Source organism: Babylonia areolata, chromosome 11, assembly GCF_041734735.1.
Source record: "Babylonia areolata isolate BAREFJ2019XMU chromosome 11, ASM4173473v1, whole genome shotgun sequence".
Classification (NCBI taxonomy): Eukaryota; Metazoa; Mollusca; class Gastropoda; order Neogastropoda; family Buccinidae; genus Babylonia; species Babylonia areolata.
This window is the reverse complement of record NC_134886.1, coordinates 43597249-43609748: the sequence shown is the minus strand read 5'-3', so window position 1 is coordinate 43609748 and position 12500 is coordinate 43597249. Positions and strand designations below refer to the sequence as shown.

The window sequence follows — 12500 nt, the reverse complement described above, 5'->3', positions numbered from 1 at the left end:
AAGGGGGTTCAGGCACAAGCGGGTCTGCATATATGTTGACCTGAGAGATTGGGGGAAAAAATCTCCACCCTTTCCCCACAGGCGCCGTTACCGGAGATCGGAATAATAGTTATCATGTGTTTTCCTTCTGGCAGAATAATGGTGCAGCTAAGTTGCCAGGCTTGTGACAGATTAGTAGCAGATGGAATAATCAGTCTTGTGGTGAATTGTTTTGGCTTAATTCTGTCAAGTGCAGGGAATGAATAATCATGTAGCCCCAAAGAAAGCTCAGATTTTGAAATTGCTAATATCGTGCGCAAGATACTGAATGTACAACTTCAAAGAACAGTTTTACCATGAATTCGTAAATGGTGTCATTGCGTGTGGGCAAAAGCATATCTGCTAGGCAGATGCGTGACCAGTAGACAGGCCTTGAATACATGCATATATATGTATATATTTGTGTACCTATCAGAGTAGACTGATTTTCTTCTACATGATTTTGCTAGAGGACAACACTCTTGTTGCCATGGATTCTGTTTTCAGTGCACCACGTTCTTGCTGCACACGACACCTCGATTTACCGGTACATCCGAATGACCAGACGCTCACTTTGGATTTTCCAGTCAAACTATTTTTAGGGAGGGGGTGTGGGGGAGGGGGAGATGGGGGGGAAGGGGATGGGGGTGGCGAGACCGGGCATTCGAACCTAGACCCTCGCCCACGCTGTAGTGACAGAAGAAAAAAAAAGTCTTAACCATTGTACCACCTTGCTTCCCGACACAGCTGGACCTGCAGAAGGTGCTGTCGGTGCACATGGCCACCGCCCACCCTCACTTCGGACCTGACGGCGCTATGTACAACATCGGCACCGCCTTCGCTCCCCCCAACAACTACAACATCATCAAGATCCCACCCCGCGCCCTCGCCACCGGTACTGAATGAGGAGGGGAGAGAGAGGGGGGAGAGACAGAGAGAGACAGACAGACAGAGAGACAGAGAGAGGGACAGAGAGAGACAGAGACAGAGAGAGAAAGAGATACAAAGAGAGAGACAGAGACAGACAGAGACAGAGAGGGAGAGAGACAGAGAAAGAGACAGAGAGAGACACACACAGAGAGACAGAGACAAAAGATAGAGAAGAGAGAAGATAGAGAGGGCTGAGACAGATAGGGAGGGATGGGAAAGGCAAGACAGAGAGGGCTGAGACACATAGGGAGGGATGAGAAAGGCAAGACAGAGAGGGCTGAGACAGATAGGGAGGGATGGGAAAGACAAGACAGAGAGGGCTGAGACAGACAAGGACGGATGAGAAAGGCAAGACAGAGCAGGGTGAGACAGATAGGGAGGGATGGGAAAGGCAAGACAGAGCAGGGTGAGACACATAGAGAGGGATGAGAAAGGCAAGACAGAGAGGGCTGAGACAGACAGGGAGGGATGGGAAAGGCAAGACAGAGAGGGCTGAGACAGACAGGGAGGGATGAGAAAGGCAAGACAGAGAGGGCTGAGACACATAGAGAGGGATGAGAAAGGCAAGACAGAGAGGGCTGAGACAGACAGGGAGGGATGGGAAAGGCAAGACAGAGAGGGCTGAGACAGACAGGGAGGGATGAGAAAGGCAAGACAGAGCAGGGTGAGACAGATAGGGAGGGATGGGAAAGGCAAGACAGAGAGGGCTGAGACAGATAGGGAGGGATGAGAAAGGCAAAACAGAGAGGGCTGAGACAGATAGGGAGGGATGGGAAAGGCAAGACAGAGAGGGCTGAGACAGATAGGGAGGGATGAGAAAGGCAAGACAGAGAGGGCTGAGACAGACAGGGAGGGATGAGAAAGGCAAGACAGAGAGGGCTGAGACACATAGAGAGGGATGAGAAAGGCAAGACAGAGAGGGCTGAGACAGACAGGGAGGGATGGGAAAGGCAAGACAGAGAGGGCTGAGACAGACAGGGAGGGATGAGAAAGGCAAGACAGAGCAGGGGGAGACAGATAGGGAGGGATGGGAAAGGCAAGACAGAGAGGGCTGAGACAGATAGGGAGGGATGAGAAAGGCAAAACAGAGAGGGCTGAGACAGACAGGGAGGGATGGGAAAGGCAAGACAGAGCAGGGTGAGACAGATAGGGAGGGATGAGAAAGGCAAGACAGAGAGGGCTGAGACAGATAGGGAGGGATGGGAAAGGCAAGACAGAGAGGGCTGAGACAGATAGGGAGGGATGAGAAAGGCAAGACAGAGAGGGCTGAGACAGACAGGGAGGGATGAGAAAGGCAAGACAGAGCAGGGTGAGACAGATAGGGAGGGATGGGAAAGGCAAGACAGAGAGGGCTGAGACACATAGGGAGGGATGAGAAAGGCAAGACAGAGCAGGGTGAGACAGATAGGGAGGGATGAGAAAGGCAAAACAGAGAGGGCTGAGACAGATAGGGAGGGATGGGAAAGGCAAGACAGAGCAGGGTGAGACAGATAGGGAGGGATGAGAAAGGCAAAACAGAGAGGGCTGAGACAGATAGGGAGGGATGGGAAAGGCAAGACAGAGCAGGGTGAGACAGATGGAACATAGAGACGGGCGAGACAGAAAGAAGGTAGAGATGGATGATAGAGACAGAGGGGAGAGAGAGAGAGAGAGGGGAGAGAGAGAGACAGAGGGGAAAGAGAGAGAGAGAGACAGAGGGGAGAGAGAGAGAGACAGAGGGGAAAGAGAGAGAGAGACAGAGGGGAGAGAGAGAGAGACAGAGGGGAAAGAGAGAGAGAGGGGAGAGAGAGAGACAGAGGGGAAAGAGAGAGAGAGAGACAGAGGGGAAAGAGAGAGAGAGAGACAGAGGGGAGAGAGAGAGAGAGGGGAGAGAGAGACAGAGGGGAGAGAGAGAGACAGAGGGGAGAGAGAGAGAGAGACAGAGGGGAGAGAGAGAGAGAGAGAGGGGAGAGAGAGAGAGAGAGAGACAGAGGGGAGAGAGAGAGAGAGGGGAGAGAGAGAGAGAGACAGAGGGGAGAGAGAGAGAGAGACAGAGGGGAGAGAGAGAGAGAGAGAGAGACAGAGGGGAGAGAGAGAGAGGGGGGGGGAGAGAGAGAGAGAGACAGAGGGGAGAGAGAGAGAGGGGAGAGAGAGAGAGAGACAGAGGGGAGAGAGAGAGGGGAGAGAGAGAGAGACAGAGGGGAGAGAGAGAGAGAGAGACAGAGGGGAGAGAGAGAGAGAGAGAGAGGGGAGAGAGAGAGAGAGACAGAGGGGAGAGAGAGAGAGAGAGGGGAGAGAGAGAGAGAGACAGAGGGGAGAGAGAGAGAGACAGAGGGGAGAGAGAGAGAGAGAGAGACAGACAGACAGAAGATAGAAAGGGATGGGAGAGGCAGCGAGAGACGAGAGAGACAGAGGGGGCTGAGAGACAGAGATGAAAGATAGGGACAGAGGACAGAGAAGGGTGAGTGACAGAAGGTGGAGACGGGTTAGTAAGACAGAAGATAGAGAGGGGTGAGAGAGAGAGAGGAGACAGAGAAGGATGAGAGAGAGAGAGACGATAAAAGAGATAGAGAGGAATGATATAGACAATATAGAGACGGATGAGAGAACAGACAGACATACAGAAGATAGAGGAGGGATGAGAGAGACAGGGGATAGAGAGGGAAGAGAGAGAAGATAGAGAGGAAAGAGAGATACAGAAGATAGAGAGGAAAGAGAGACACATAAGATAGAGAAGAAACAGAGACAGAATATAGAGATGAAAGAGAGACACAGAAGATAGAGAGGAAAGACACACAGAAGATAGAGCACAGAAGATAGAGAGGAAAGAGAGACACATAAGATAGAGAAGAAAGAGAGATAGAAGATAGAGAGGAAAGAGACACAGAAGATAGAGAGAAAAGAGAGACACAGAAGATAGAGAGGAAAGAGAGAGAGAGAGAGAAGATTGAGTGGAAAGAGAGACACATAAGACAGAGAAGAAAGAGATATACATAATATATATAGGAAAGAGAGACACATAAGATAGAGAGGAAAGAGAGAGACAGAAGATAGAGAGGAAAGAGGGAGACAGAAGATAGAGAAGAAAGAGAGATAGAAGAATGAGAGGAAAGGGAGAGACAGAAGATTGAGTGGAAAGAGAGACACATAAGATAGAGAGGAAAGAGAGATAGAAGATAGAGAGGAAAGAGAGATACATAAGATAGTGAGGAAAGAGAGAGACAGAAGACAGAGAGGAAAGAGAGACACATAAGATAGAGAGGAAAGAGAGATAGAAGATAGAGAGGAAAGAGAGATACATAAGATAGAGAGGAAAGAGAGAGACAGAAGACAGAGAGGAAAGAGAGATAGAAGATAGAGAGGAAAGAGAGATACATAAGATAGTGAGGAAAGAGAGACAGAAGATAGAGAGGAAAGAGAGATACAGAAGATTGAGTGGAAAGAGAGATAGAAGATAGAGAGGAAAGAGAGATACATGACAGAGAGGAAAGAGAGACACATAAGATAGAGAGGAAAGAGACAGACATAAGACAGAGAAGAAAGAGAGATACATAAGATAGAGAGGAAAGAGAGATAGAAGATAGAGAGGAAAGAGAGACACATAAGATAGAGAGGAAAGAGATACAGAAGATAGAGAGGAAATATATACAGAAGATAGAGAGGAAAGAGATAGACAGAAGATAGAGAGGAAAGGGAGATACATAAGATAGAGAAGAAAGAGAGAGACAGAAGATAGAAAGGGAACAGAGAGACAGAAGATAGAGAGGAAAGAGAGATAGAAGATAGAGAGGAAAGAGAGAGACAGAAGATAGAGTGGAAAGGGAGAGAGAAGATAGAGAGGACAGAGAGAGACAGAAGATAGAGAGGAAAGGGAGAGACAGAAGATTGAGTGGAAAGGGAGAGACAGAAGATTGAGTGGAAAGGGAGAGACAGAAGATTGAGTGGAAAGGGAGAGACAGAAGACTGAGTGGAAAGAGAGAGACAGAAGATAGAGAGGAAAGGGAGATACAGAAGATAGAGAGGACAGAGAGAGACAGAAGATAGAGAGGAAAGGGAGATACAGAAGATATACAGGAAAGAATTATAGAGGAAAGAGATATACAGAAGATAGAGGACAGAGAGAAACAGAAGATAGAGAGGAAAGAGATATACAGAAGATAGAGAGGACAGAGAGAAACAGAAGATAGAGAGGAAAGGGAGACACATACGATAGAGAAGAAAGAGAGATACAGAAGATAGAGAGGAAAGAGAGACAGAAGATAGGAAAGAGAGAGACGCGTCGGCCGCGCATCATTTTTTGAAGCCTCGTTAGGCCTACACTGTAGTGCGACTGAACGCCTGAAACCAGCATCTTTCTGGAAATTAACAAATAATGAGGTCAGGAGACGATATGATTAACAAATAGTAAGTGTTTCAGCATCTTTCTGCTTGTCTCTATCCCTCCCCCCCCCTCCCCTCCCACCGAACCTTCTATCTGCCTGTCTGTCTGCAGGGTATATGTGACCCTCGGATAACGTAACTACGAACTGTTCCTTTCTAACCACAACATGTTTTAAGCGCTTAGAGCTTGGTCTCTGACCGAGGATGGGTGCTATATAATAGGTACATTAAGTACCCAAATCAATCAATCCGGTATAGATACTCACAGCAGTGTACAAAAACTGTATTATTTACAGTATCAGTATCAGTAGCTCAAGGAGGCGTCACTGCGTTCGGTCAAATCCATATACGCTACACGACATCTGCCAAGCAGATGCCTGACCAGCAGCACAACCCAACGCTCTTAGTCAGGCCTTGAGAAAATTAATTCCACAGAGGACGAGGTGACGAGGAGGGTGAAGCTGGTGGCCTCCTTGCAGTCCCGCTGGAACTTCGGCATCAGCTACAGCCACAGCTTCGGGATGACTGAGCGGCACTTCATCCTCCTGGAGCAGCCGGCCACGCTCAACGCCATGAAGATCATGCAGGAAGGCACGGGCAAGTTCAAACCCGCTTCCGTCTTCAAGAACTTCGACCTGCACCCGAAAGAGAAGGTTGTGTGTTTGTGTGTGTTGGGGGCGGGGTTGGGGGTGGGGGCTGGTTGTTTGTTTGCGTGTGTGTGTGTGTGTGTGTGTGTGTGTGTGTGTGTGTGTGTGTGTGTGTTCTTTCTTCAATTTAACGTCTTTTCTGCCTTGAGTGATATTAGACGTGTCGTGTCGTGTCGTGTCGTGTCGTGTCGTGTGTGTGTGTGTGTGTGATTTGGGGTTGGGGACGGTGGTTAAAGGGTGATATACAGAAAAAAAGGATAAACTAGAACAGTGGAATGAATAATTCGTAAATCTCTCTCTCTCTCTCTCTCTCTCTCTCTCTCTCTCTCTCTCTCTCTCTCTCTCTCTCTCTCTCTCTCTCTCTCTCTCTCCATAAAATCTACTTTGCGATAGCTCAGATTGAGAGTACTTTGTTTCTGTATACTGCTCAAACCTTGGAGACGAACGACAGAAAAAAGGCACATTGCCCCCTGTCACATGTACTTTAAGCTAACGACAAAGTGCAAAAGTGTCGCAAATCTCTTATTAGTTCATGTTGTTTCAGTTCTGTTTTCTGTTTGTTTGGGGAGGGGGGAGGTTGTTTTTTTTCTGTTCCAGTTTATCTATTTTGCACCTTTTTTTTCTGATTAATACCTACTATGTCACCAGAGCTTTTCAGCTAATGACATTAAACATTTCAGTGTTCAGTGTTCTCTCTCTGTCTCTGTCCCTGTGTGTGTGTGTGTGTGTGTGTGTGTGTGTGTGTGTGTGTGTGTGTGTGTGTGTGTGTGTGTGTGTGTGTGTGTGTGTGTGTGTGTGTGTGTGTGTTTTGAGGGTGTTTGTGTGTGTGTGGTGGGGGTATTTGTGTGTGTGTGTGTGTGCGTGTGTGTCTGTCTGTCTGTCTATCGGTGTGTGTGTGTTTGTGTGTGTGTTGTTTGTTTGTTTTGCTGTTGCCGTATTTTAGTTTGAAAAAAAGAAAACAAAAAACAAAACAAAAACAAGAATTGTATGCTATAATTCGTGACAGATTCGCTTCCACCTGGTATCTCGCCGCCATGGCAACAAGGTGGTCAGCACGCAGTACTACGCCAACCCCTGCTTTACTTTCCACTTCGTCAACTGCTACGACGATGGCGATTACGTGGTGGTGGACCTGGCAGGCTACGACAACCTCAACATCATCAACGACCTGATGCTGTCCCACATTGCTGACAGTAGAGAGGACATCGTTACGGCCACCATTCGGCGGTACGTCCTGCCGCTGAACATCGAGAAGGTGAGGCTTTGTATTGGCTGTGGTGTTTCTGTGGGTGTGTGTTGTGGATAATTGTTGTGTGATGGTGTTTCTGTGGGTGTGTGTTGTGGATAATTGTTGTGTGATGGTGTTTCTGTGGGTGGGTGTTGTGGATAATTGTTGTGTTCTGGTGTTTCTGTGGGTGTGTGTTGTGGATAATTGTTGTGTGATGGTTTCTGTGGGTGTGTGTTGTGGATAATTGTTGTGTGATGGTTTCTGTGGGTGTGTGTTGTGGATAATTGTTGTGTGATGGTGTTTCTGTGGGTGTGTGTTGTGGATAATTGTTGTGTTCTGGTGTTTCTGTGGGTGGGTGTTGTGGATAATTGTTGTGTGATGGTTTCTGTGGGTGTGTGTTGTGGATAATTGTTGTGTGATGGTGTTTCTGTGGGTGTGTGTTGTGGATAATTGTTGTGTGATGGTGTTTCTGTGGGTGTGTGTTGTGGATAATTGTTGTGTGATGGTGTTTCTGTGGGTGTGTGTTGTGGATAATTGTTGTGTTCTGGTGTTTCTGTGGGTGGGTGTTGTGGATAATTGTTGTGTTCTGGTGTTTCTGTGGGTGTGTGTTGTGGATAATTGTTGTGTGATGGTGTTTCTGTGGGTGTGTGTTGTGGATAATTGTTGTGTTCTGGTGTTTCTGTGGGTGTGTGTTGTGGATAATTGTTGTGTGATGGTGTTTCTGTGGGTGTGTGTTGTGGATAATTGTTGTGTGATGGTGTTTCTGTGGGTGTGTGTTGTGGATAATTGTTGTGTTCTGGTGTTTCTGTGGGTGTGTGTTGTGGATAATTGTTGTGTTCTGGTGTTTCTGTGGGTGTGTGTTGTGGATAATTGTTGTGTTCTGGTGTTTCTGTGGGTGTGTGTTGTGGATAATTGTTGTGTGATGGTGTTTCTGTGGGTGGGTGTTGTGGATAATTGTTGTGTTCTGGTGTTTCTGTGGGTGTGTGTTGTGGATAATTGTTGTGTGATGGTTTCTGTGGGTGTGTGTTGTGGATAATTGTTGTGTTCTGGTGTTTCTGTGGGTGTGTGTTGTGGATAATTGTTGTGTTCTGGTGTTTCTGTGGGTGTGTGTTGTGGATAATTGTTGTGTTCTGGTGTTTCTGTGGGTGTGTGTTGTGGATAATTGTTGTGTTCTGGTGTTTCTGTGGGTGTGTGTTGTGGATAATTGTTGTGTTCTGGTGTTTCTGTGGGTGTGTGTTGTGGATAATTGTTGTGTGATGGTTTCTGTGGGTGTGTGTTGTGGATAATTGTTGTGTGATGGTGTTTCTGTGGGTGTGTGTTGTGGATAATTGTTGTGTTCTGGTGTTTCTGTGGGTGTGTGTTGTGGATAATTGTTGTGTGATGGTGTTTCTGTGGGTGTGTGTTGTGGATAATTGTTGTGTTCTGGTGTTTCTGTGGGTGTGTGTTGTGGATAATTGTTGTGTGATGGTTTCTGTGGGTGTGTGTTGTGGATAATTGTTGTGTTCTGGTGTTTCTGTGGGTGTGTGTTGTGGATAATTGTTGTGTTCTGGTGTTTCTGTGGGTGTGTGTTGTGGATAATTGTTGTGTGATGGTTTCTGTGGGTGTGTGTTGTGGATAATTGTTGTGTGATGGTGTTTCTGTGGGTGTGTGTTGTGGATAATTGTTGTGTTCTGGTGTTTCTGTGGGTGTGTGTTGTGGATAATTGTTGTGTGATGGTGTTTCTGTGGGTGTGTGTTGTGGATAATTGTTGTGTGATGGTGTTTCTGTGGGTGTGTGTTGTGGATAATTGTTGTGTGACGGTGTTTCTGTGGGTGTGTGTTGTGGATAATTGTTGTGTGATGGTGTTTCTGTGGGTGTGTGTTGTGGATAATTGTTGTGTGATGGTGTTTCTGTGGGTGTGTGTTGTGGATAATTGTTGTGTTCTGGTGTTTCTGTGGGTGTGTGTTGTGGATAATTGTTGTGTGATGGTTTCTGTGGGTGTGTGTTGTGGATAATTGTTGTGTGATGGTGTTTCTGTGGGTGTGTGTTGTGGATAATTGTTGTGTTCTGGTGTTTCTGTGGGTGTGTGTTGTGGATAATTGTTGTGTGATGGTTTCTGTGGGTGTGTGTTGTGGATAATTGTTGTGTGATGGTGTTTCTGTGGGTGTGTGTTGTGGATAATTGTTGTGTTCTGGTGTTTCTGTGGGTGTGTGTTGTGGATAATTGTTGTGTGATGGTTTCTGTGGGTGTGTGTTGTGGATAATTGTTGTGTTCTGGTGTTTCTGTGGGTGTGTGTTGTGGATAATTGTTGTGTTCTGGTGTTTCTGTGGGTGTGTGTTGTGGATAATTGTTGTGTTCTGGTGTTTCTGTGGGTGTGTGTTGTGGATAATTGTTGTGTTCTGGTGTTTCTGTGGGTGTGTGTTGTGGATAATTGTTGTGTTCTGGTGTTTCTGTGGGTGTGTGTTGTGGATAATTGTTGTGTTCTGGTGTTTCTGTGGGTGTGTGTTGTGGATAATTGTTGTGTTCTGGTGTTTCTGTGGGTGGGTGTTGTGGATAATTGTTGTGTGATGGTGTTTCTGTGGGTGGGTGTTGTGGATAATTGTTGTGTGATGGTGTTTCTGTGGGTGTGTGTTGTGGATAATTGTTGTGTTCTGGTGTTTCTGTGGGTGTGTGTTGTGGATAATTGTTGTGTGATGGTTTCTGTGGGTGTGTGTTGTGGATAATTGTTGTGTGATGGTGTTTCTGTGGATGTGTGTTGTGGATAATTGTTGTGTTCTGGTGTTTCTGTGGGTGTGTGTTGTGGATAATTGTTGTGTGATGGTGTTTCTGTGGGTGGGTGTTGTGGATAATTGTTGTGTGATGGTGTTTCTGTGGGTGTGTGTTGTGGATAATTGTTGTGTGATGGTTTCTGTGGGTGTGTGTTGTGGATAATTGTTGTGTTCTGGTGTTTCTGTGGGTGTGTGTTGTGGATAATTGTTGTGTGATGGTGTTTCTGTGGGTGTGTGTTGTGGATAATTGTTGTGTTCTGGTGTTTCTGTGGGTGGGTGTTGTGGATAATTGTTGTGTGATGGTTTCTGTGGGTGTGTGTTGTGGATAATTGTTGTGTGATGGTGTTTCTGTGGGTGTGTGTTGTGGATAATTGTTGTGTTCTGGTGTTTCTGTGGGTGTGTGTTGTGGATAATTGTTGTGTTCTGGTGTTTCTGTGGGTGTGTGTTGTGGATAATTGTTGTGTTCTGGTGTTTCTGTGGGTGTGTGTTGTGGATAATTGTTGTGTTCTGGTGTTTCTGTGGGTGGGTGTTGTGGATAATTGTTGTGTGATGGTGTTTCTGTGGGTGTGTGTTGTGGATAATTGTTGTGTTCTGGTGTTTCTGTGGGTGGGTGTTGTGGATAATTGTTGTGTTCTGGTGTTTCTGTGGGTGTGTGTTGTGGATAATTGTTGTGTGATGGTGTTTCTGTGGGTGGGTGTTGTGGATAATTGTTGTGTGATGGTGTTTTCTTTAGGTGTACGTTGTAGATTATTGTTGTGTCGTGGTGTTTTCTTTATGTGTATATTGTAGATATTTGTTGTGTTGTGGTGTTTTCTTTGGGCGTATGTTGTAGATATTTAGTGTGTTGTGTTTTCTTTGGGTGTATGTTGTAGATTAGTGTTGTGTGATTGTTTTTCTTTGGGTGTGTGTTGTAGATATTGTTGTGTGATGGTGTTTTCTTTGGGTGTATGTTGTAGGTATTGTGATGCTGTTTCTTTGGGTGTATGTTGTAGATAATGTTGTTCTGTGATGGTGTTTTCTTTGGGTGTATGTTGTAGGTATTGTGATGCTGTTTCTTTGGGTGTATGTTGTAGATATTGTTGTGTGATGCTGTTTCTTTGGGTGTATGTTGTATTCCCTCTTCCTTCCTCACTCTCCCTTAGTGGCACTGACATTCCTCTTTCCTCTTCCGTCCATAATCTTGGTGTCACACTTGACCAGTCTCTTTCCTATCAGCAGCATGTTGCAAATATATGCAATCTGTGTTACCTTGAAATTCGCAGAATTGCATCCATTCGTCATCTCCTGACTGAAGATGCAATCAAAACTCTCCTCTGTGTCTTTGTTGCTGTCCCGCCTGGATTATTGTAATTCCCTTCTTGTTGGTTCACCCAGCCGCCTCATTGCTAGACTTCAGAAAGTCCAGAACCATGCTGCTCGTCTTGTCTTTCGTTCCTCTAAATTTGATCACGTCTCTCCTCTCCTTCATACTTTACACTGGCTCCCAGTACAAGAAAGAATTATTTACAAAGTCGTCTCTTTTTCTTTCAAATCCTTTTCGATCATATTCATCCTTCTATTATCCTCACACCAACTCAGCTCTTTTTCTGGCACCCGCCTGCTTAGGATCCCCCCTGTTCGAACCAAAACGTTTGACCAATGCAGTTTTTCATACCAGGCCCCCATTCTTTGGATTCAACATCTTCAGCCTTTCCATTACTCATTTTCGTTGCAGTCTTTCAAATCCAGTCTGAAGACCCCCCCACCCCCCACCCCCCACCCCCTTCACCTGAATAATTCTCAACAGCTTTTCCCTTTTCAGTTTAAACTAAAATGACGATCAGTGAGTGAATGAGTTTGAGAGTTTCAGAATTTGTAGGTTGTATTTTTGATTGTGTACTATTTATGATTGTAAACTATGACTTGGGTGTGTGCGTACAAACAAAAGTACAGTCCATATGCAGTGTGCAATACAATACAATACAATACAATAAAATACAATGCAATGCAATGCAATACAATACAATACAATACGATACAATATAATACAACGCAATATAATACAACGCAATACAATACAATACAATACTTACACCACAAACACGTACCTCCCGCAGAATGCAACACACCACACCACATCAACAACAATGACCCGAACTACAACCTGTACAACAGAACACACAGCAGCACAAACTCAACAGAGCAACACACCACAAACCACGCACAACATGCCACCCCAAAGTCTCCTGTCTCAGCCGGAACTACACGGGTACGAACGGTATTTCAGGCCCCTCTGTGTCACAACCTCCGCACTCTTCCCTACACCACTGCCCGGGCTAAAGTAACAGCACCTGGGGTGGTGCATCTCACGCCAGACTACATTTGCAAACCTCAAGGTAGGGGGACACATGGAAATTGTTCCACACTCTACCCAGTAAAGGGAAGAGACGCAGTTTTTTCATTTAAATTTTTTTAAAGGGTGAGTGGGGGGGGTGAGAAGAAAAGGAAGAAAGAAAGAAAGAAGGCAGGAAAGAAAAGAAGAGAAGAAAAGAAAGCAGGGATGAAAGGAAGGAAGGAAGGAAAGAAAGAAAG

The 12500-nt window shown here is 45.8% G+C and overlaps 1 protein-coding gene across 1 annotated transcript in view; it reads left to right on the top strand.

Annotated features, from left to right (window-relative positions):
• The window catches only part of LOC143287259 (retinal Mueller cells isomerohydrolase-like), a 26770-nt gene that overhangs the window by 8645 nt on the left and 5625 nt on the right, over positions 1–12500 (top strand). Inside the window, exons 5-8 of the mRNA XM_076595207.1 lie at positions 766–913; positions 5743–5960; positions 6961–7209; positions 12196–12304. Of these exons, the coding sequence (XP_076451322.1) occupies positions 766–913; positions 5743–5960; positions 6961–7209; positions 12196–12304 (724 nt within the window). The remainder of the gene's footprint in view (positions 1–765; positions 914–5742; positions 5961–6960; positions 7210–12195; positions 12305–12500) is intronic.